This window comes from Felis catus, chromosome A1 (assembly GCF_018350175.1).
Source record: "Felis catus isolate Fca126 chromosome A1, F.catus_Fca126_mat1.0, whole genome shotgun sequence".
NCBI lineage: Eukaryota > Metazoa > Chordata > Mammalia > Carnivora > Felidae > Felis > Felis catus.
Window position 1 is genome coordinate 187,682,686 of NC_058368.1, and position 23,408 is coordinate 187,706,093.

General features: G+C 46.3%; 1 protein-coding gene across 1 annotated transcript in view; it reads left to right on the forward strand.

Moving 5' to 3' along the window:
* The first annotated feature begins 739 nt into the window (after positions 1 to 739).
* CCNJL (cyclin J like) overlaps positions 740 to 23,408 on the forward strand; it is a 56,840-nt gene continuing 34,171 nt past the window's right edge. The window contains exon 1 of the mRNA XM_019839458.3: positions 740 to 848. Within this exon, the coding sequence (XP_019695017.1) occupies positions 783 to 848 (66 nt within the window). The 5' untranslated portion in view covers positions 740 to 782. The remainder of the gene's footprint in view (positions 849 to 23,408) is intronic.

The window sequence follows — 23,408 nt, forward strand, 5'->3', positions numbered from 1 at the left end:
AGGAAGCGGAGCCAGCGCCGGCGAAAGAAAGACTCCAATTCCCAGCCCCCCGCCCCACGGGGTGCGGGCCGCCGGCGCATGCGCGTGGCCCGGCCCCCAATTCCCCCAGCGAGGGAGGGAGGCCCCCGGCGGCCGGGAGGCTGCGAGCCGCGGCGGGACCTGAGCGCAAGCAGGGGCGCGGCGGCGACGAGGGCGAGCGGGGCTGCGGAGGCGAACGTCGAGAGCGTGGGGCGCCCCGCGCGCGCGCGCCCAGCCGCGTGCAGACACCCGAGGGCACCGCCGGCTTGGCCCTGAGAGGGGCCTGGCACCCTCAGCCCCCCATGCCCGAAGAGGGATGCGTGAGTTTTCGCCCCGGCTCGAGGGCAGGATGTGGGAGCAGGACAAAGGCTGGGCGGCGGGGGAGGAGTTGGGGACGGCGAGCCGGTGGCCGCTGCCGGAGCTCCAGCCTTGGGTGAGCTAGCGGAGTCGGCAACTTTCTGCGCAACTTTTGCAAAAAGGAAGATAAAAATTCTGCAAGTTGTTGCAGAGTTCCAGGTGGCCCCGGCTCCCTCGAGCAGAGGGCAAGGGGGCACCGCACCCTTGGCTGGGACCGGAGGCGACCACCGGCTCCTCTCAGCGGGGTAGGAAGGGGCGCCCATTCGGGCCCTGGCCGGGGACGAGCGAGAATAGGGATGCCGCGGGTCCGAGCCGGGGAGGCGTGCTGCGGCTGCTCAAGTTGCCCGTGTCCACGCAGGGTGCGCCCTGAGAGCCCGGTAGCGTCGGATCTCTGTGCTGCATACCAGATGATGGATGAGCCGTGGTGGGAAGGGCGCGTCGCCTCAGACGTCCACTGCACCCTGCGCGAGAAGGTCAGTTCCTCCCTGCCGCGGTTGTGTGGCTGGGTATTTAAAGTGCCTTTGGGTCTCTATTCGATGTCCTCCGGTCGTCCCTTGTAGGTACTGGATCTCCTGATGGCCTTGCTTTCTTCCTGCCCTTAGCCTTCTCCCGGAAAATTGTGGGGCAGAAACTGGAGATTGGAGAGCTTTAACTGGTTTACTGGTTAGGAACTCAGAGATCGCGACTGTAGTCCTTAAAGCTATATTTCCCATAGTATTGCCACAAGAGATTATTTTAAATGGTACCTTTAAAAGAAACAATTATTGTGTATTCATTTTAATGTGAAATTTAAAAAATGAAAATCTAGCAAGTTCTGCATAGGGTAAATGATGCTGATTTCCCATTGATTGTAATGACCTAACAGTTCCTTTTAAGATAGTAAAAGTTGTGACTCAGTAGAAAGAAATGTTAGGTAAGCGAAAGTGTAAGGTATATAGAAGTTATGTCTCCCTCAAAAACAAAAACAAAAACAAAAAAACCCCCACAAATCTCTAGGATGGAACTGAGTAAACTTTAAGAAAAACCAGTCTAAATGAGAGGCGACAAAACTGGGAGGCTGTGAGGAGAAAACAAACACTCCCCTGCCAGTTTGCCTCTGGGGGCAGCTGAAATGGGATCCCTGCCCTCCCCTCACCTCAAAGGAAGTGCTGATGGCCACGGAGGCAAGGGCCTGTGTGTCTTGCCTTCTGCCTTTGGGCTGAGACTGAGAAGGGTGGTTTGGGAAACAGGTGTGAAATAGAGGAGTATATTGGTTCTCTAGGGTTGCCTTGAGGAGAGGACTTAAAACAATAGGAATTTCTGTTCTGTTCTGGAGGCTACAAGTCCAAAGTCAAAGTGTTGGCACAGTCATTCTGATCCTTGGCCTTTCTTGGCTTGTAGATGCATCGTTCCAAACTCTGAGTTGGTTGTCACACAGCGTTCTATGTTTGTTTTTTCTCCTTATAAGGACACCAGTCATTGGAATAAGGTCTACTTTAATACAGTATTTTAATTTAACTGATTACATCTGAAAAGACCCTATTTCCTAGGTGGACATGAATTTGGTGGGAAGGGGGTGGATACAATTCAACCCAATATAGGGAAGGAGAGGTCTTCCTAGTGGGGTACCTGGGTCCCTACACAGACAGGTAGTGCATTTGCACCCAGTGTCTGTGGAGTTCTCCTTACAAAGTCACCAGATATTCAGGGTTGTTGTTTTTTGCCCCCTCATTAGGGAGTGGCTGTCTTCCAGCCAAATTAATATTTTTTTCTTTTGCCTGTACCTGTTAGTCTATCTTTGTCTTGTGTTGGTTACCCAGGCTGTAGCTTTTTTGGTCTTCTCCCTGGAGCAGAATGGCCAAGGTGCCACACATTCTGAGCATCTGGAGAAGAAATCTAGGTCTTAAAGTGTTAGAAGGCAGAGATAGTGGGTTGGTAGGCCAGGCAGTATAGTCCTGGTCCTTTTCAGGAGGTAGTGGCTAAATGAACTAGGAAGAACTGCCATGGAAATTGGGTTTCCTTGTTGATCATAGGCTTGAGTGGTTATCAGTTCTCCTCATAGCTTGGGAGCAATGACTGGTATAATTTGTCCCTTTCTAGCAGGAAGGATTTCTGAAAGCAGTATAAACTCAACCAGCTCAGTCACCTGAGAATCCCCAGTCTTTTATATGAGTGTTCTGAACACCCCTCCAGCCACTCAGAGGAGCAGGGGCGGGCGGTCCCCCATTAATTGTGCCTCACCCAAGCCATATCGCTCTTAGTTTCCTGTTGGGCTGCCTGCCTCAGAGGGAGAAGAGCTTTGTCGAGGCTTTACAGGATAGAAATGGAAAACTCAGGGGTTGATGCCTAGGGTCCTCTGTGACCTTGAAGCTCGTCTTATCAGGGCAATCCCAGGTTCCTTTGGTTTATAATGTAAATGCCCCCCCCCATATTAACTATTTTCTTCCTTTATTTCCACTCTCTGTTCAAAGAAGCAGATGCTTTTTTTTTTAATGTTTATTTTTTTGAGAGAGCTTGTATGTGAGCAGGGGAGGGACAGAGAGAGAGGGGGACAGAGGGTCCAAAGCGGGCTCTGTACTCACAGTGGATGACAGCCTGAAGTGGTGCTCGAACTTACAAACCTCAAGATCATGACCTGAGCCAAAACCAAGAGTTGGACGCTTAATCGACTGAGCCACCCAGGCGCCCCAGCTGCTTCTTGAGACAATTTGGTTTTATGGAGAGTTTGCAGAGAAAAGCGAGGGCTAAGGGGAACCCAGCAGCCATACCAGCCTCACCTTTCTTAAGGAATGAGGGCTGGCCTTTCATTTTTCCCAGAGTAATTTTTTAGTCAACATCTATTCTAGTACTACATTTCTAACACTGTAGAACAATTTTGTGCGTGTCTGGCATACAGTAGACACTGTTGTTTGTCAAATGTTCCCAGATAAACACAAAGCATGTTTGTGTGTATGCTGTTGAACTGTCATCATCGACCCGAGCGTGGTTATGCTCAGTTGACTGATGCAGGAAGCAAGGCTGGATCACCGAGCTAGTGGAAGCCCCACTTTGTCAGATGTGCCATTCCAGAATAGCATTACACTATAGTGTGTAAAATGTGACACTGTGGAAATGAACGGTGGTGTCAGACGCACACTAGTTATGGCGGTGAAACCCCGAGAGGCTTGTATGACCTCTCTAAACTTCTTTGAACCTGGCTTCCATCGTCCATTCTTCCCACCACCACCAGAACTTAGATCGTGTCAGTTCCCTGCTTAAAGACCTCCACTGTCATCCCATTGCTCTCAGTAAAATTCCCAGTTCTTACCTGTACCTGTAATATCTGACATAGTTGGGCCCCACCTGCTCTCATCTCTTGTCTCCTACATTGGCCTTCCCACATTGGCCTCCTTTCTCTTCCTTTAGTAAGTCAAGCTCATTTTGTGTCTCAGGGCCTTTGCACTGGCTGTTCCCTCTATTTGAAGTCTGCCTTTCTCTAATACTATTCCTCTGTGTCTATCAAAGCATCTTGTTTTGTTTCCTTTATAGTATTTACCAGCATCTGGAATTATTGCCTGTTTATCACCTTTTCCCCTACACTAGAATGTACGCTCTGCAAGAATAGTCCTGTGCCTGTCTTGTTCAGTGCCAGGTGTCCATGTCTAGAATGGAGCCTCCCTGATCTGAGTGGAGTGGTGAAAAGAATGAATCTTCTTTAGTTTCCTTTTCTGTAACCTGGGGGGTGAATTTGATAGGAATGTTAGGAGTGATGAGAGAACCTAAGAACTGTGGTAGGCACATGACAGGAATTGTGCCCTCACACTTACCGATTGCTGAGTGGAAGCTGAATGTGAAACTGATAGTCCCTTTCACATAGAGTGTATGCAGAGTAAGGCTTGGGGTTTGTGACCACCTTGTGAACGCTTCACAAGTGTGACAGGTAGTCCTGATTAAGACAAGGATCATTATCCCTTTGGGCCATTGGATGGTGATGGGGTTGAGGCTGGGAGAAGCCTCAGTTTGCCAAAAGCCACGTACCTGGGACCCAGAAGCTAGGTGCCCTCGGCAAAATCTAAGCAGCCATGGAACCCTCCTTCCATCCAGATCGCTCTAGAGAAGTGTCTCCCTCTCAGGCCACCTTTATCCCATGCTCGGACTTAAATTGCTCCCTTCATCATCTTTCCTGCCCTATTGCTTCTTCTAGAGCAAACCTGGAACCCCTTTCTCCAGCTACTTTCTGTTGGGGCAAAGGACTGCCAGCCAGTACAGGGGAATCAGGTTTCTTACTTGTAACACCTGTGCCCTTGAACTTCTTCATGGAACATGAGGGAAGCGGAACATGATCACAGATGATCACTGTCGCCAGTGGGGACAGTGAGACTGTTGGTGATGTTTTCTGGTGACCAGGTATATGTCCTCGTGAATATTCAGATTAAAGCTGAGAGCCTCCTTCCCCTCTCCTCCCCAAAAGGTGAATCCACCTTAAGTTTAAAATTGGCTTTAAAATAAGTTTAAAATTTAAGATCCCACGCTCTCAAAACCATGTGGACGAGCCCTACTTGTTTTGACCTGGTAGCTTTATCTTCCGGGGCTCCTGGGACCCTGCATGCTAGAGGTTCCCTCCTTCATCCTGTTCACCTCCTCCTAGGATTGGGGTCATGTGGCACCTTGGGGGTCTCCTTGCCCTGCTCCAGATCTGCAGAGCAATCAGCTGCTTCCTGAAGCTTGCTTCCTTCCACACTTAGAGAACTTGAGCTGTGTGAGAGCACATTTCTTGAACCAGTAGACTGATCAAGGACATTTTTACTGATTTGTGATTGAATGTATACAAAGATCTTCCTAAACACCACCAACAAAAGTGACATTTAGCGATGATAATGTTAGCGGCTACTATTTATTGAGCACTTCCTGATGCCCGCAGTGTGCCAAGCATGTCTCCATGTATTATCTCACTTCTCATATCTGCCCTAGTGCTGGGATTGACCCTGTTTTACAGATGGGAAACTACAAGACTCAGAGGGTATGAGTAACTCTGTTGAGAGCGAATAGATCATTGTATCAGAGCTTGACCGTAGATTCATTTGCGAAAACGTCCATTTTAACAAAGATTGGAAATACAAGGCAGGGGAGTCAAGGCTCTTCCATCCGTGGCATTGTAGGCTCTGGCTTTAGTCGGTGTTACAGTGACTCTGTAAGTTGGATTTTCTTTAAGCCACCCTGAGAAGCCAGCAGCCATGGGCTCTGGCCTTGCTTTGGGCATTGGAAGGGCTGATTGCCAGGCCAGGGCCTTCCTTATTTGGCTCTGGCACCTCACTTGTGTATGGTGCTTCTCATCTTGAAGTGATTTGGCCTTTGCTGTTGCCTCTCCCTGGGGTGGACATGATGGTGTTCTGACCTGCCAGGGCAGAGTAGAGACCCCTCCGGGCCGTCTTCTCTTGCCTGAACTCTGACAGCTGGACACGACAGAATCTCACCCCAGCTCGGTCTGCCACCCCTGGATTAAAGCCACATTGTTTTCTAATGGCTTCTAAAGCTTTCACATCCTTTTATTTTGCACTTCCAACATCAATATTTTTCCTTCTCGCTCTTCTCCCTAAATTCCTCAAATTTCTCCACTGCACGGTTGAACATTTGACTCTTCATAAAAAATGTTGACCCAAGCCCGTGCTCCACAATTTGACTAGGTCACCCCATAATTGGCTTTTCTATTCTCTTGCCCTCCTTTTGGGTTTCTGCACACTCAAGGGACAGTTCTTCCCAAATCATGAGATAAAACCAGATCTATCAATAAGAAAATGTTCTAGACACTGGTGACAGAACGTGTCTGCCCAGCTCAATTCCAGAAATGTGTCATTCAAGCCTCTCAAACCCCAAATGGCTGGTTTCGACAAGCCCTTGCCTACTGACAAGGCTGCCTTATGGTTGTGGTCTTCAAGGGAGACCCTAAGCAGCTGGCCCGCAGGGCCCCTTTCTGGAGGGAAGGGTGAGGCTTTTAGTATAAGGAGGGGTTTCCTACAGTCCCACTTGTAAGGGTGATCTGGGCTACCCCTGGGGTTGTATGCAGAAGACAGAAGATGGAGTGAGAAATGAGGTTGGGGGGCTGGATGAGACGTCATTTATGGTGGCATCCCGCTTTAAGACACCCAGACTCCAGTATCCCGACTTGTGTTCTATAGGAAGCTTGGGGACAAAAGTGAATCAGAACTGGATGTTTTCTCATGAGCCCCTCTGGTCTTAGACAACAGAAGTGCTCAGTGTGCCCACAGTGCTCACCTGAGACTTGGTCTCTGTGCACCTTATCTGTGGAAGATGCAAGTTATCTTGCAGGCTTCCTTTCATCTGCACCTCAGGATAGTGTGATCCCCGCCCCACCTGCCTCCCAGGTGTCCCAGGAGAAAATACATGGGTATGGGCCTTTGGGGCCTTGATTTTGAGGTGGAGAAGGGGGTTGGCAGGCACCCTGGTTGGCTGGGGAAGCGTATGCTAAGTAAGGAGAGGACATTTAAGGCCTTGAGCTGGCCCTGTGCCCTTGCCCTTGACTTCTTCTTTGTCTTTCTAAACCACACTGCCCCTTGGGTAAAGGGAGTACAGCCAACGATTGTCTGGAGTATTTGAGCACCTGGCAGAAAGAGGTGACACTGGGTCTGCTGTTTTCTCTCTTTTTGTTTTTTTAAAAGTTATTAAACACACACACAGACTGGGGTGGGTTGTTTTTGATTTTTTGTTTTCGTTTTCGTTTTGCTTGTTTGCTTAGGAAACTGCAAAAATAAATACAAGCAAAGAAAGTTAGTCTCACCATTTGGAAGTCATTTCTGTTGATATTTTGGTTTAGGTTCTTCTGTTCCTTTGTGTGCATGTTATCATGATACAGTTTTATTTTGTTTTTGCTTTTTTTTTTTTTTTTTTTCAGTAAAAATGGAAAATACCTTGCCTCAAAACACTGTTCATTTCATGCATTTCTGTATCATTCTTCACCGAAATCCTGGCTATTGGACACCAGCAAAAAAAAAAAAAAAAAAAAATTAGAAACAGGCAATTGTGCTTATTTAGAATAGGTAATATGAGAACATGGTAAAAAAAAAATCCAACTATATGAAAGGGTAGGTAGTAAATAGGCTTTCTTCCACCTTGTCTCATTCTGTGAGTTTTTCTCTCAAAGGTGCCACCAATTCCAGCTTCTTGTGAATCCTTCCAAAGTTGTTCCATGTGTAAACAAACACAAATATGGTGTGTGTTTGTGTGTTCGAACACAAGTAGTGTACTTTATACTGTGCTGTACCATTTGATTTTTTAATGTGTATATTTTAATAATTTAAATATTTTCTGTGAAACCAATGAACAGAAGCTCTGTGACCAGAAGGGATTTCTTTTTTTTTTTTTTTTTTGGCTTTTCTGTTCATGGTAATTATGAAGGTATATAGTAGATACTCAATACGTTTTTATTGAATGAATGGACGGACTATTTCTTTTTGGTCATTTTCTATCTAAATATATATTATGGTTCTATAACTTAATTTTTTCTTTCACTGTATATACCAAATAGCTTTCTACATCATTAACTACTTTTCTACAGTATCATGCATCACGTTTTCTTGTGTGGATACACCAGGATTTGATTGGCTCATCTTCTTGTTGGATATTTAGGTGGAATGCTTATTCATTTTCTAAAACTGAGTTATAATCTAGAGTACAATGTACAGATCTTTTTTTAAAATTTTTTAATGTTTATTTATTTTTGAGAGAGAGCGTGCAAGCTGGGAAGGGGCAGAGAGAGGAGACACAGAATCGGGAGCAGGCTCCAGGCTCTGAGGTGTCAGCACAGAGCCCCATGCGAGGCTCGAACTCACAGACCGTAAGACCATGACCTGACCCGAAGCTGGACACTCAACTGACTGAACCACCCAGATAGCTATACCTATGGTACAATGTACAGATCTTAAGTGTGCATACAGTTTACAGTGTATAGTGAGTTTTGATAAATGTGTGCATTCATGTAACTACCACCATGTTCAAGATACAGAATATTGCCAGAGCACCTAGCTGGCTCAGTTGGTGGAGCACGTGGCTCTTGATCTCTGGGTCATCAGTTTGAGCCCCCACCCCCAGTGTATAGAGAGAGAATGCTTAAATAAACAAATAAACGTAAAAAAATATTTTTTTTTTACATTTATTTACTTATTTTGAGAGGGAGAGAGAGTGAGCGAGCACATGCACAAGCAGGGGAGGGCCAGAGAGAGAATCCTAAGCAGGCTCCATACCAGCAACACAGAGCCTGATGTGGGGCTTGAACCCACGAGCCATGAGATCATGACCTGAGCCGAAATCAAGAGTCACTTAACCGACCAAGCCACCCAATTGCCCCAATAAACTTAAAAACAGAATCTTAAGAAGAAAAGATGTACAACATTGCCATTGAGCTAGAAAGCTCCTCTGTGCCCCTCCTCAGTCACTCACTCCATCCTGCTCCCAGCCCTAGGCAAGCCATCTACTGTTTGTCTCTCTGGATTGTATTTGTCTTTCCTAGAGTTTGATATACATAGAGTTACACATACGTACTCTTTTCTGTCTGCCTTTTTCTCCGTAGCATAATATGTTTGAGATGCATCCATGTTATAGCTATTAGGAGTTTATTCCTTTTTCTTGCTAAGTAATATTCCATTTGTTTATTTATACAACACAGCTCTTTCATCCATTTCTCCCTTGTCCTTTGAGGCATTTCTCGTGTACCATTTGATTTTTAAAAAATTTTTTCATATTTATTTATTTTTGAGAGACAGAGAGAAAGCGTGAGTGGGGGAGGGGCAGAGAGATAGAGGGAGACACAGCATCTGAAGCAGACTCCAGGCTCTGAGCTGTCAGCACAGAGCTGGACACGGGGCTTGAACTCACAAACTGTGACATCATGACCTGAGGAGAAGTCAGACGCTCAACTGACTGAGCTTCCCAGGAGCCCCTCTCATGTACCATTTGATTTTCAATAGCGCTGTGGGGGGTGCCTGGGTGGCTCAGTTGGTTAAGTATCCGACTTTGGCTCAGGTCATGATCTCATGGTTTGTGAGTTTGAACCCCACGTCGGGCTCTGTGCTGACAGCTCAGAGCCTGGAGCCTGCTTTGGATTCTGTGTCTTCCTCTCTCTCTGCCACTCCCCTGCTCATGCTCTGTGTGTCTGTCTCTCTCTCTCAAAAATAAATAAATGTTTAAAAAAATTTTTAATAAATAAATAAATAAAAGTATGGTCATGGGAATAAATTCCTAAAGTGAAATTGTTGGTCACAGGGTATAATTTTGAGAACTTTGCATATCACCGGTTAATTCCTGAAAGGTTGCACCTGTTTGCACTTCCACCAGTGGTGTGGGAGAGTGCCTGCTTCCCAGCAGCTTTGCTAAACCTAGGTATTACTGTTTTGAAAAAAATCAATGCCATTTGGTTAGGTCAAAATGGTGCCTCCTGGCTGTGTTTGAAAGGAATGGGAACCCAGAGTGGGAAAAGCACTGGAGGGGAATAAGGAGGGAACTCTGATACCTTCCCAGACCTGAGGGGCCCCACCTGCAGCAGGGAACCAGCCTGGGACCCATCTTGGGCTGGGTAAGGGCTGTTGAAGTGCCTTCCGCCCTGGCCAGAAAACTCCTAGTGCTCCCTCTTAGCCCCCTCAGTGTGTGCTGCCTCCTACCTCCAAGTGGCACTTTCTTGGGAACTGACTCCTTCTGAGGCCAAATTTGAATTGTCCAGAGGCATTGGCTCCCTTAGAGGTCACTGGAGCAGGTAGTGCCAGAGCCTGGACATCCTTTATGATAGAGAGATCCACACTGGTACCACGAGCTACTTATTCCAGTGACTTGGGTGGGTGGGTTGAGGGAACAAGAATGGGAAGGGACGGTCATTAGAAGAGAAGCATCAGGAACTAGATTCAATTGCTGTATGGAAAAGTTGGAAAGAACCTAAATGCCCATCAGAAGGGAATTGGTTTCACTGTGGTTGGTCTAACACACTAAAATTTGTGGAGTCATTAGATGTGACATTGTGGAAGACAGCTTTGTGCTTGATGACAGTTGATTTTTCTGACCATTGCAAAAATCCCAGACAGCTCAGAGCATGTCTAATTCTTTGGAGTGTACCTCTGTTTTTTTCTTAACTTTTATGATAGAAATTTTTAAAGATACACAAAAGTAGGGAGAATAGTAAAATGAATCCCCATGTACTTTCCACTTAGCTTAGTACCTGTTTCATCTGTTCCCCAGACAACATGTGATTTTACATATAAATATGTGCTAACAGGCTTTTTTTTTTAAAGTAACAACTTTGGGGATGCCTTGGTGGCTCAGTCGGTTAAGTCTCCAACTTTGGCTGAGGTCATGATCTCACGGGTTGTGGGTTCAAGCCCCGTGCTGACAGTCTCAGTGCTGACATCAGTCTCAGTGCTGACAGCTCAGAGCCTGGAACCTGCTTTGAATTCTGCGTCTCCTTCTCTCTTTGCCCCTCCCTGACTCGAGCGCACGCTCGCTCTCTCTCTCTCTCTCTCTCTCTCTCAAAAATAAACATTGAAAATTAAATGTAACAACTATGCCACTATCACACCTAACAAAATTAACGATTCATTAATATCTACTATTGCCCAGTCCATATTAAGCTTCCCCACTTGTCTCAAAAATGGCTTTTATAGTTGGTTTATTCAAATCATCATCCTGATAAGGTCCATGTATTACATTTCTTAAAAATTACTCTTTAAGGGGTGCCTGGGTGGCTCAGTTGGTTGAGCATCCAGCTCCTGGTTTTGGTTCAGGTCATGATCTCGTGGTTCATGGGTTTGAGTCCTATATCAGGCTCTGTACTGACAGTGCAGAGTCTTCTTGGGATTCTCTCTCTCTCTCTCTCTCTCTCTCTCTCTCTCTCTCTCTGCCCCTCCCTTGCTTGCTCTCTCTGTCTCTCACAATAAATAAATAAACTTAAATTTTTTTTTAAATTACTCTTTAAGGTTTTAATTCTCTGATAGACTCACTTCCCTGCACCCCTCTCCCTTAAAAGCATTTTTCCCCATGACCTTGATTTTTGGAGAAATCAGGTCATTTGTTCTGATAAATGTCCCCTACCTTGATTTGGCCTGTTCCTTCCTAATGGTATCATTTAACTTGAGTTCTCTGTTAACAATTTGGTTTATATACTTCCCTACTCTTGTGGGATTTTAGTGTGCTATAACCTACTTTTTGTCTAGCTAGCTATCAGCTCAAACATTGCTTCCTCAGAGAAGCCTTTCTTTACTCCCTTCCAGACAAGGTCGGGCCTGGGACCCTTGTTACATTCTCAGACCACCGTGCATTATTGCTTCAGCACTCAGCATGATTTGTAATTTGACACTTATTAATGGGATTATCTGATTTAGAACCAGCCTCCCCCCTAGACAGCAGGCCCAAGAGGGCAGGCCAGGGCCGTGTCTCTTCAGCTCTGAGCAGAGTGACTGCTGCACATCACAGACACCTTATCTGGAGTCTGTGTCCTACAGCCCACACACTGCCTTCCTGGATTTCGCTGTTGAAACAGGCTTTTGGGGCAGGTAACATGGCTCCCAGTAACTCCACCCTGCTGGTAGAGAAATGGCCTCTGAGAGCTTAAATGCTCAGCCAGGACTTCCCTATTAAGTGGGAGAGCTGGGGCTTTGAGACCGTGCGATCTGCTGTGCAGAGTGTGACTTAGGACGGGCAAAAGAATTGCAGCCAGCCTTGAAGTCAGCGATGGGGTAACACTAACTTCCCCTTGAGGGACGTGAGAAGGCGGGGGTTAGTGGGACAAGGCTGTTGGTTCTGAGTTGATAGATCTCGTTAGTCTCTCCTTTTGTGTTCATTTTCTGTTTTGAAATAATATCAAACATACATGAGAGTTGCCAACACGGTTCACAATTGTGAACATTTCACACATTTATTTGCCTTATCATTCTCTTCTTCCATCTTGATACTTTTTTTTTTTTTTTCTGGAAGCAAGTTGCAGGCGTTATCCCTTAATACTTCAGGGCTTATTTTGTATGGTTACTTTTGAGATTGGCCATGAAGTGGTTTGTGGGAGAAGTGTTGTCAGACCACTAGGGATATCTTCCCAGTTGTCAGGAACCTCCCTGGAAGCCTGCTTTGGGAGGAAGGGATTTCAGCATTCTGGTGAGAAAGGAGGAAGCCCAGGGCCACAGGCAACCTTTCTAGACCATGAGTGGGGATGGCAGAATACTGGCTTATTTCCTTGGACCATCTCCATGGCCTTACTGGCAGAGAGCCCCTTCAGTCAGCATTTACTGAGCCCCACGTATAACCTGTAGACCTATGGGAGGCTCTGCCAGGAGAGGCTGTGGACTCAACCACACCCTGGGGGCCTCAACAACAGTAACGATAGTCCACGTTAATGTACATTAATGGACGCTTGCTTGATACACATTTCCTTCCATTATCAAAGTCCTCAGGCAGCCCCCCCAGAAGGTACTGTAATTATCCTCATTTTACAGGTGAGACTCAGGAGAATTTAGAGAGTTAAATGACTTACCTAAAGCCATGCAGCTACGAAGATGGCAGAACCAGGATTTGAAGGCAGGCAACCTGGCTCCAAAGCTCACACTGTGAACCACTGTACAGATGGTGACATCCCGTTGCCTAGAGACACGTGAAAAGCTTCAAAGAGGAGGTGCTGTTTGGGCTGTGTTCAAAGGATAAGCAGAAGCTTGCTAGGCAGAGAGAGGTGTGGAGGAAGTTCATCTCTCAGGGCACAGGGCAGTGAGTGATGGTCACACAGTGACTTGCAAAGGGCGGTCTAGTGAGTGGGGGAGGGGCAGGAGAGGGGCTGGGAGCATTGGCTCTGGGGATGTGGGTCTCCCAGATGTGTACACATATCCTGTGAGCACGCACAGTGGTATGAGGAGGGAGTGCTGGATCACTGGGAAATGGCCTTGGCCTTGGAGACCTGTGTCTCCAGTGTTGGTGGTGGTCCAGAGAAATCGCATCTGAACCAGGGCAGGAAGTGGAGAGATTTGAGAGTTTGAGGAAATAGAATCAAAGGACCAGTTAACAAAGGGGAGAAGGGTTTCAAGTTTCTTACGTTTTTCCATTGCTGAGCATGATGGGCCTTTGTCACAGTGAACATCATTCTTAGAAATCTCCTAGCATATGCTAGTTTCTGTGTCCTCTTTAAAGACTCCCACTGCCCACCAAGTTGATGTTTATTGGGTGCCTACAATAAGCCAGATAGTGTTAAATCCTTGATTCATATTATCTCATTGAGTATTCATGTTGCTTAAGAAAGAAAAGACAAGGAGAGGGACCCCTGGGTGGCTCTTGATTTTGGCTCAGGTCATGATTTCACGGTTCAAGTTTGAGTTCCACGTTGGGTTCGGTGCTGAGCATGGGGCCTGCTTAAGATTCTGTTTCTCTCTCCCTCTGTCCCTGTCCCCTGCTTTGCTCTCTCTCTCTCTGTCTCTCTCTCTCTCTCTCAAAAAAAAAAAAAAAAAAAAAAGACGAGTTAATTGTCCTGACCACTGACCACAGCACTAGTAGTTCCTGAACATCAGTGCATGTTCATTCTTGCATTCAACACCTATTTTTAGCAGCTGACCACATGCTAAGCACTGCCAGCTGCTGGGAATATAAGTGGTGAACAAAACAAAATTCTCTACCTTTATGGAGCATATAATGAAGCATCAGGCTCGGATGACGTGCACGTAAAGCACAGATGGATGCCCAGCTGTGTCTCCAGGAAGTCAGATACAGTAAGTCAGGAAATGGGGAATGCAGTAGACAGCTAGGGCTGCCTCAGACTGGGTGGCTGAAAACAGTAGAACTTTACTCTCTCACACTTTTGGAGTGCTCCTTGGCTTATTGCTGCATTCATGCATTCTCTGTCTCCATCTTGACCTCGTCTTCCTCCTGTATCTGCTTTTGCCTAGTCTTTCCCCTATGTGTCTAGATGTCTCTCTTTTCTGTTCTTATAAGGATACCAGTCATTGGTTTAGGGCCCACCCTAATCCATTACAACTTTATTGTAAGTTGGTCTCATCTGTGAAGGCCCTGTTTCCAAAAGTCACATTCTGAGGTTCTGGGTAGGTAGGGGTTTTGGGGAGACATTATTCAACTCAGGACAGGGGGAAGCCTCCATTTTTCAGGGAATTCTCAGAAGATTCCAATGTCTGGGATCAAATGACCATAGTTGTAGAAACCCTGGACTGTATATCAGCAGGGGAATGGAGGTAGTGGTTGTGGTAGTGGTTACCTTACTGACCTGTTTCAGGCTGCATGGTAGGGTGAAGGTTCCCAGGAAAATCCCTCAGAAGGAATCTGGAAATTGGGAACGGGAAGAGTCGAGTGAAGAGCTGTTGGAACCACAGCTTAGGAATGGTGACCCAGGAGGGAAGGGGGAGAGATCCAGGGGTTGGACCTGTTACAGAGAACCACCATGGAAGGGGGTGCATCATGACCCCTGTCCCTACATAACAGAGCATGTGGGAGAATGAGGGGCATCCCCCATTGAGAAGGTAAGGTGTGAGGGATGTGGTCAAATCAGGAAGTTGCCGAAATGAAGAATATGGGGGACGGTTTATAAAAAGACCATGAGTGTTGTCTTTGGGGGTGTTGGGAGGTCTCTGGGGCAGGACCATAGAGAGGCAGACACACATGCCTTTGGCCGCAGTTGGATGCCAGCAGCTACAGCCAGACCTGTCACAGAGTATGCTCTGGACGCCAGTGGCTGTGGCTCCTGGGAACAAAGAGGCGTGTCCGGAGCTGGCCCTTTTCTGAGTTCAGGGGGCCAGTGAGAGATGTGGTGGCTGGAGATGACCTTTCTCTCTGCTGGAAGACAGGCCGGAGGTCAGCAGGAGGGGATGTCACTGGCATTGTTGGCTTTATGTGCTGCAAACCACTCTCTCGAGGGTGTCGAAATAGTGTTCTCGCAGCGATGTTGGTTCTTTACCGAAAATACCTTCTTGGGCTTTATGAAGCAATTGGGGCAGAGAGGGGAAGGAGGGTGATCCTTGAACTGTGCAGGGCCTCTGGGGTCAGAGGTGTGTACTTCTGAGGCCTCTAAAGAGCCAACTTACCCACCTCCCCTTTCTTTTTCCCTTTCAATTTGCAAGTCTCCGCTTCCTGTTGGTCACCTTGGTTACACATGATGTTTCTTCATGTCTTGCTACTCTTTGTTCTCAGGCAGACACCATCCCTCGAGCTGTTTCCCAACCAGCTGGCCCAGTGCCTGGAGGCCCAGCCTCCCTAGGGAGGCAGCAGTTGGCAGCACTGAGGATGAGCATGGCAGGAAGCACAAAGGAGACCAGTGTGGTTTTCCTTCAGCGGCTGGTGTGGGAGAGCAACTTGCCCCTGCTCTGCACCTTGGGCCACTTACAAAGTGGTTGTCACACTCAAAGCAGCACCACACCCCAGGCCCAGCCAGTCCCTCTGATGTCCAAGTCCAGGATTTGCCACTAACCCACAGGGTGGCTTTGGCCATTGCACTTCTGTGCCTCATTTTTCTGGGCATCAGCCAGTCCTGGTGGTGCCACTGACTGTGCCCAGCTCAACAGGCTGAGTGCTGCGATGGAGAGCCCAGGTTGAGTTACAGCTGTCAGTAGGGCCATAGTACAGTGTGAGGGAGAAGTGGGGGCATGTGTGTGCAGAGAAGCTAGACTGGAGGCGCGTCTACCAACACGTGCACATGCTCACACTTGTCTCTTGGTGGTGGCATTGCTGGTGAATTTAATTTTCTTTGTATTCATATATGTGTTTTCTAAAATTCCTACAGTAATAAAATATTTTATAACCTGTTAAATATAACATTATTTTGGAAGGAAAACACAAACCTAAACTATCCCATAGAGTCTGCAAAGCAGTGTTATGAGCATGGAATCAGAAAGCCCAGATTCAGATCCATCACTTACAAACTGGGGGACCTTAAGCAAGTTATGTAGCTTCTCTGAGCTGTCCTTGTCCTGAATACTGGGATGCCGATAATCCCCACCATGTGGGCTTGTTGGAGGTGAGAGGACAGAATGCATGGAACATGGTATCTGGCAAAGGAAATACACAGAGTTTTAGAACTATATATATATATATATATATATATATATATATATATAGGCATGTATATAAAATGGAAGGTTGTATAAAGGTGTTCATCATAATGAGTGATTCCAGATACTCATGAAGACCAGACCAGAGAGGAGGTATAAGAACCTGGGGATGCTGAATTCTGTCTTTGCCTTGGTGTGGCAGTGACAGTAGACAGGTGCCTCAGTCTATATAGCAGTAGGTGGTTTCCAGGGAGGAACCAAGTCTGTGTTTACAGAGGACTGGGAATTGCCAAAATTGTAAATACATATGTAATATATTAAAATGTATATATATATATATATATATATATATATATAAATGTGTATATGTGTATTGTACACATATATACACATATGTAATATATATACATATGAGACAGGGCAGTTGAGGGGATTTAATTTGGAGCCCGTCCATAGACCCCACAAGGCAGGGCACCCGGCTCTTGGCTGCCAGGGTGAGCTGGCATCTCTGTCGTCTTGTGCCTCTCCTAGGCTCTGAACACCATGGCTGTGTGGAAATTCTTACCAGGGCAATTCAACAGGTGAAAACTGTGGCTTTTCATCTCAGAGAGCTTTTCAGTAAACCTTTCGGCTTAGCATCATCAACTTGTTGGGAGTTGAGCCAGGGATTTTCTCTGGAGTCTCACCTTGCAGATGCATTGGAATTTAATGTCCCCAGCACACCAGTGCCCAGCTGCCAGCACCCTAAATCACCATCTCCTGGAACAAGCTTTCTGGGATGTTGTTCCTCTGCCCCTATCCCCCCTAAAAAGGGATGGTGGTGATGGTCATCTGTGGATAAACAGATTTAACCTAGAGTTTCCTAAAACTATGTGCATTTTTTTCCTGAACAAATGTTTCAGGGATTCCAGTGAGCTAATATCTGATTGCTTTTTAGGAAGGAACAAAGTAGTATGCAGTATATAGCATGGCCCACAGATCCCTGTTCTTCAGGGAGTATAAAATTGGGCCAGGGTGTCATGGAACACACACTGGGAAACATTGCCTTTGAAATGACTGACAGTAGAGTATGTAATTTAGAATTCTTGAAGTTCCCAGTCCCTTATAAAACACCACCTTTTTCCTCTGTGTTCAACCCCTGCTGCTATTGGGTAGACTGAGGCACCCCAAGGCAAGGACAGAGTTTTCTCTTTCCCTTAGAATTCAGCATCCCCAGGTTCTTACACCTCCTGGTCTTGGGGAGTATTTTGATTTGCACATTATGATAGTTTTATTCAACCTCTAAGATCCCGAGAAAACCATTTTTACTTCCCTTTTCATTTCAAGTATGTGCCGTTCTCCAAATTTGGACGTTTTGTTAATTATTGAGTATTTCTTCTGTGTCAAGTATTGGAGTCACCGAGCTGAACAAGACAAACCCATCCCTTTTCTCATGATGTTTATCATTGAGGAGTGAAGAAAGACACTCAAAGTGGATGGATGGATGGATGGATGGATGGATGGATGGATGGATGGGATAGGTGGGGAAAGGTTCTAGGTGCTTGGGGAATATCTGAAAGGCATATGACCAGGAAGCACTGTTTTCAGAAGTGACTTTTAAGCTGAGATCTGAAGGAAGAATAGGTGAATGATGCGAAGTAAAACCATAAGGCAGGTAGAAAACAACACAGTACAAGACACCAAGTCTACAAAATGTAGACCTCCCTTCCTCCCTTCATATGAGAAAACAAGGGTGACCAGGTGAACTTTTACAGTGCACATGACCTTCAAACTCCTCTGAGGTTAGCCTCAAAATGCCGGCATAGCCTGTGTGTGAAGAGCACAGGCTGAATTTTCTCCCCCATCTGTCCTTCAGCAGTGACAAGCCAGGGTCCCTGCCCAGCAGTCCTGGCTGTGGGCTTGGGGCCTGTTGAACTGCACTTCAGCCTGGCCTCACCTGTTCTCCCAGGCACATCTGAGACCAGCCCAGGTGTAGAGTGTTTGCTACCTCTGCCAAAGTCAGTGCCTCTGTGAGAAAGGGGAGAGCACTGGAGGAGCAGACACGTGCATGGAATCTTCAGAAGCCTGTCCACACAGCCCTGCTGCTGCTCTGTGTATTCCAGTTTGGGCTTTGTAGGTGTTGTGAGTCACTTGTCTTCAGCCTTTCTCGGAAAGCTGTGCCTCTCAATAATCCTCTTTCTGCCTTGGAACCCCCAGACAGAGCTCTTGGTCAGCAAGGAGAGTGGTTCCTAAAGGACTCAAGCCTTTCTGGACATGTACCACCTTCCTTTCCTCTAGAATGGTGCCTCTGGTCACAGAACTGTCCCGCATCATGGTGGAATTTCCCACTCAGGGGGCAGTGTCCCCCGTATTGGTTACCCCAGGGAAGGATGCAAGGCTGGCTAAGGGAGACTGGGGCGGGGCAGGGATGGCCACAGGCAGGGAGAAGCTTTCCCGCAGCTGGTGTTGGCTGAGGTGGCACCTGTGTGCATCATGAACACTCCATTCATTTATTCAAACATTCATTCGTTCATTCATTCAGCAGATATTTTTTAGCCCTTACTGTGTGCCAGGTACCAGGGGTACAGCCCAGACCTGGAGAGAAAAATGACTCCCTCCCTCACAGAGATCACATTCTGCGGGGTGGAAGGAGAAGGCCAGTTAATAAACCCTTTATTGGACAGTCACTGCTCAGTGTAGGAACACACAGGCTGCTATGGGAGGGCAGTCGGGGAAGGCCTGTCTGGTGAGTGACCAGAACAGAGACCAGAAGGATGAGAAATGGCCCAAATGCCAGAATGGGGATCTGGTGGAATCACGACACAACCTTATGATGACAAAATGCTAGGCAGCCATTGAAAATATGGTTTCCGATGCTGTCTTGAAGGGGGAGTTGGGCATGCTTGTAGATTATGACTCCATTTTGTAGAAGTTTGCACAGAGGAAAATATCTGAAGCATCCGTGTAAAGGCATGGCTCAGTCAGTTAAGTGTCTGACTCTTGATTTCAGCTCAGGTCATGATCTCACGGTTTGTGAGTTCAAGCCCCGTATCAGGCTTTGAGCTAATAGGGCAGTGCCTGCTTGGGATTCTTTGTCTTCCTCTCTCTTTATCCCCTCCCCCGCTTGTGTGCGTGCGCACTCTCTCAAAAATAAATAAATAAACATTAAAAAAAGGAATCCATGTAAAACTTACTAGGACTTTTCTCTTCATGAGAGATCATAAGTGATATTTGTTATTTTTTTCTACTTTAGAAAAGTTGTTAGTGAATATATCATTTATAATTAGTAAAACGGAAAAAGAAAAAAAGGTCACTACTTCTGGGTTGGACCTGGGTGGGGCCTTGCATCTTGTGAGGACGAAGTGGGGTATTTAGCACAGTGCTGACATGGGGCATGTTATTATTAAAGGGCTGACTTTCTCAAAGACATGACGTGAAGTTACCAGGGAATCCTTGGGGATACATTTTGAGCTGGGCCTTAATACAGTGGGTATCTAGTCCCTCCCTCTGTTTCTTTTCAGACTGGAAACACAGTATTGAAGTAATAAAATGTCTATACATTGAATGTTTTTTAAATTTCAGTCTTTTTTTGAATATTACTTTTCAATTTATTTTTATTAAAGTGTAGTTGACATACGATGTTATTAGTTTCAGATGTACAGCATGGTAATTTGACAATTTTATACATTAAGCTGTGCTCACCATGATAAGTATTATTATCATCTGTCACCATACAATGCTATTACAGTATATTGACTGTATTCCCATGCTGTACTTTTCATCCCTGAAGCACTCTTTTTTTATGGACATAACATCATATTAGTTTCAGGTGTACAACATAAGGATTCAATATTTGTACATTTTGGGAAACGATCGCCACAATAAGTATAGTTAGCATTTGTCACTTCACATAGTTACATTTTTTTTCTCATGATGAGAACTTTTAAGATTTATCTCTTAGCAACTTTCAAATGCAGAATACGATATTACTGTCTTCACCATGCTGTACATTATATCCCCAGGACTTATTTACTTTATAGTTATAAGGTTGTACCTTTTCACTCCATTCACCCATTTCGCCCACCTCCCACCCCCTTGCCACTGGCAACCACCAATCTGTTCTCTGTGAGTTTGGTTTTTTTTTTTTACTTTGAATGTTTCTTTTTAAAAAACCCACAGTGTTGAAAGCATGAAAATAAAAATCACACAAGATCTCAGCCCTCCAAGATACTGCTGTTAACATTTTGTTGTATATCTAATAGTTTCTTCTTGTCCATTGTTAATATTTTTTTAAAGCTTATTTATTTTGAGAGAGTGCAAGAGTGTGAGTGGGGGAGGGGCAGAGAAGGAGGAAGAGAGAGAATTCCAAGAGCAGGCTCTGCACTGTCATCACAGAGCCCGACGGGGGGCTTGAACTCTTGAACTGTGAGATCATGACCTGAGCCAAAACCAAGAGTCTGACACTTAACCAACTGAGCCACCCACGTGCCCTTCCATTGTTATTACTTTTAAAAACCAAAATAGGGGCGCCTGGGTGGCTCAGGAAGTTGGGAGTCTGACTTCGGCTCAGGTCAAGATCTCGCGGTCAGTGGGTTCCAACCCTGCGTCAGGCTCTGTGCTGACAGCTCAGAGCCTGAAGCCTGGAGCCTGGAGCTTGGAGCCTTCTTCGGGTTCTGTGTCTTAGTCTCTCACTCTTGCCCCTCCCCTGCTCGTGCTCTGTCTGTCTCTCAAAAATAAACAAACATTAAGGATAATAATAATAATAAATAATAAAAACCAAAATAAACTTTGATAACAGAAGTGTTTTTTGGTAAGGTGGATTGCACTCCCTGCACCTGAACTCCGTCATGGCCGCTTGTCCCTGTGCCCCAGTCTGCTCATCTCTGGTTATGGCTGAGGAACTCGTGCTCTCTTGCCTGGCTCAGGTGATAAAGGGCCAGCAGCTTGTGAGGGAGAGTTTCTGGAAGCCTCTGCCTGTCCTGCTACCCCTCCTTTTCTGTGCCCTCCTCCCAGCCTTTCTGCTGGCCACAGAGATGTTGCCCCTGCCCTGCCGAGAGGAAGGTCACTCTGCCTGGCCCCGTTCCTGCCCTTCCTGCCCCTTTCCGCCCACACTGGCTGCTGAGAGCCTGCCAAGTGCCTGCCTAATCCTAAGCCTCGCAGGCTGCTCTTTTGTTTCTGGAATCCAGGCCCCTCACCAGGAGGGGTGGCTTCATGCACCCGGGCTGCTGTGGCCTTTAAGCTGACTTAGGTCAAAAGTGCCTGGGGAGGAATGCGGATCCTTAGAGCAAAGTCCTTGTAATGAAGGCCTTTTCCCCCTTAATTGGGTTACAGAAGGAATCAGCTGGGCTCTCAAACTAAACAGGGTAGGCATGCTGGCGTCCCACATTGTTGTTCATTTGCCAAGGAATCACCCTTCTCAGCGCCAGAAGCTGAGGCTGACTCCTCATTCCATTTGACTTCAGGGTTCTGTGGAGGACAAGGGGATGGGTAGGTTTCCTTCTCTGCAGAGGCCCCCAGGCCCAGCTATAAACCGTCAGGTAGAAAGCTTCCCTCCACCCACCAAAGCATTCCATCCAACAGTTCCTCTGAGAGTCCAGAGAGCCTCTGACAGAGGCAGATAAGCTCAGTTTATCTGAAGTTTGATTGCCCAGCTTGAGGGAAAGGCCACTAATGCTTACTGATTGCTGTCAAGTGCCAAATATTTTACAGTTAGGGCAGTGTGACCCCCATTTTTCAAATGTGCCCCATTTTTCAAAAGTGCCTGGGGAGGAATATGGATCCTTAGAGCAAAGCCCTTGTAATGAAGGCCTTTTCCCCCTTAATTGGGTTACAGAAGGAATCAGCTGGGCTGATGAGGGCCCAAATGAGGGCACTGGGGTTCTGAATTCACATGCCCAAGGTTAATAACTGGGGTGGACCTGAGATTCCATCCCAGAACTGCCTGACTTAACTATCTGTGCCAGACTGCTCCCCAATATGTGGGGAGAGGAGTGTATTTGATGCACCGTGGTACGTTACAGTATTCATTCTTTTTGTTTTTTAAAGACTATGTTTTTAAAACAGTGTGAGGTTCACAGCAATATTGAACAGAAGGTACGGAGATGTTCCATGTACCAGCTGCCCCCGCATGCATGCACGGCCTCCCCCATATCCACATGCCCCACCAGAGGAGTACATTTGTTACAGTTGATGAACCTCATGACACATAAGTGTCACTTAAAGTCTTTCGTTTTTTTTTTGTTTTTTTTGTTTTTTTTGTTTTTATTTATTTTTTTAATTTTTTTTTTCAACGTTTATTTATTTTTGGGACAGAGAGAGACAGAGCATGAACGGGGGAAGGGCAGAGAGAGAGGGAGACACAGAATCAGAAACAGGCTCCAGGCTCTGAGCCATCAGCCCAGAGCCCGACGCAGGGCTTGAACTCACGGACCGCGAGATCGTGACCTGGCTGAAGTCGGACGCTTAACCGACTGCGCCACCCAGGCGCCCCTAAAGTCTTTCGTTTTTAATGTTTCTTTTTGAGAGAGAGAGGAAGGGGCAGAGAGAATCTCAAGCAGGCTCTGCACTGCCAGTGAAGAGCCTGATGCCAGGCTTGAACCCACAAACTATGAGATCATGACCTGAGCTGAAATCAAGAGGCGCTTAACTGACTGAGCCACCCAGGTGCCTCTGTCACTTAAAGTCTTTGGTTTACATTAGAGTTCAGCCTTGGTGTTGTACATTCTGTGGGTTTGGACAAATGTATAATGATGTGTATCCATCATTATAATATACGGAGTAGTTTCATTGTCCTAGAAAATCCTCTGTGTTTGGCCTGTTCTCTCCCTTCTCCACCCATCCCCTGGCAACCACTGATCTTTTAACCCTCTCCATAGTTTTGCCTTTTCCAGAATGTCATACAGTTGGAATCATATAGTATTTAGCCTTTTCAGATTGGATTCTTTCTCTGAGTAATGTGCATTTAAGTTTCTTTCTTGCCTTTAAAAAAATTTTTTTTTAAGTTTTGTTTATTTTGAGAGAGAGCATTAATAGGGGAGGGCAGAGAGAAGGAGAGAGCGAGAATCCCAGGCAGGC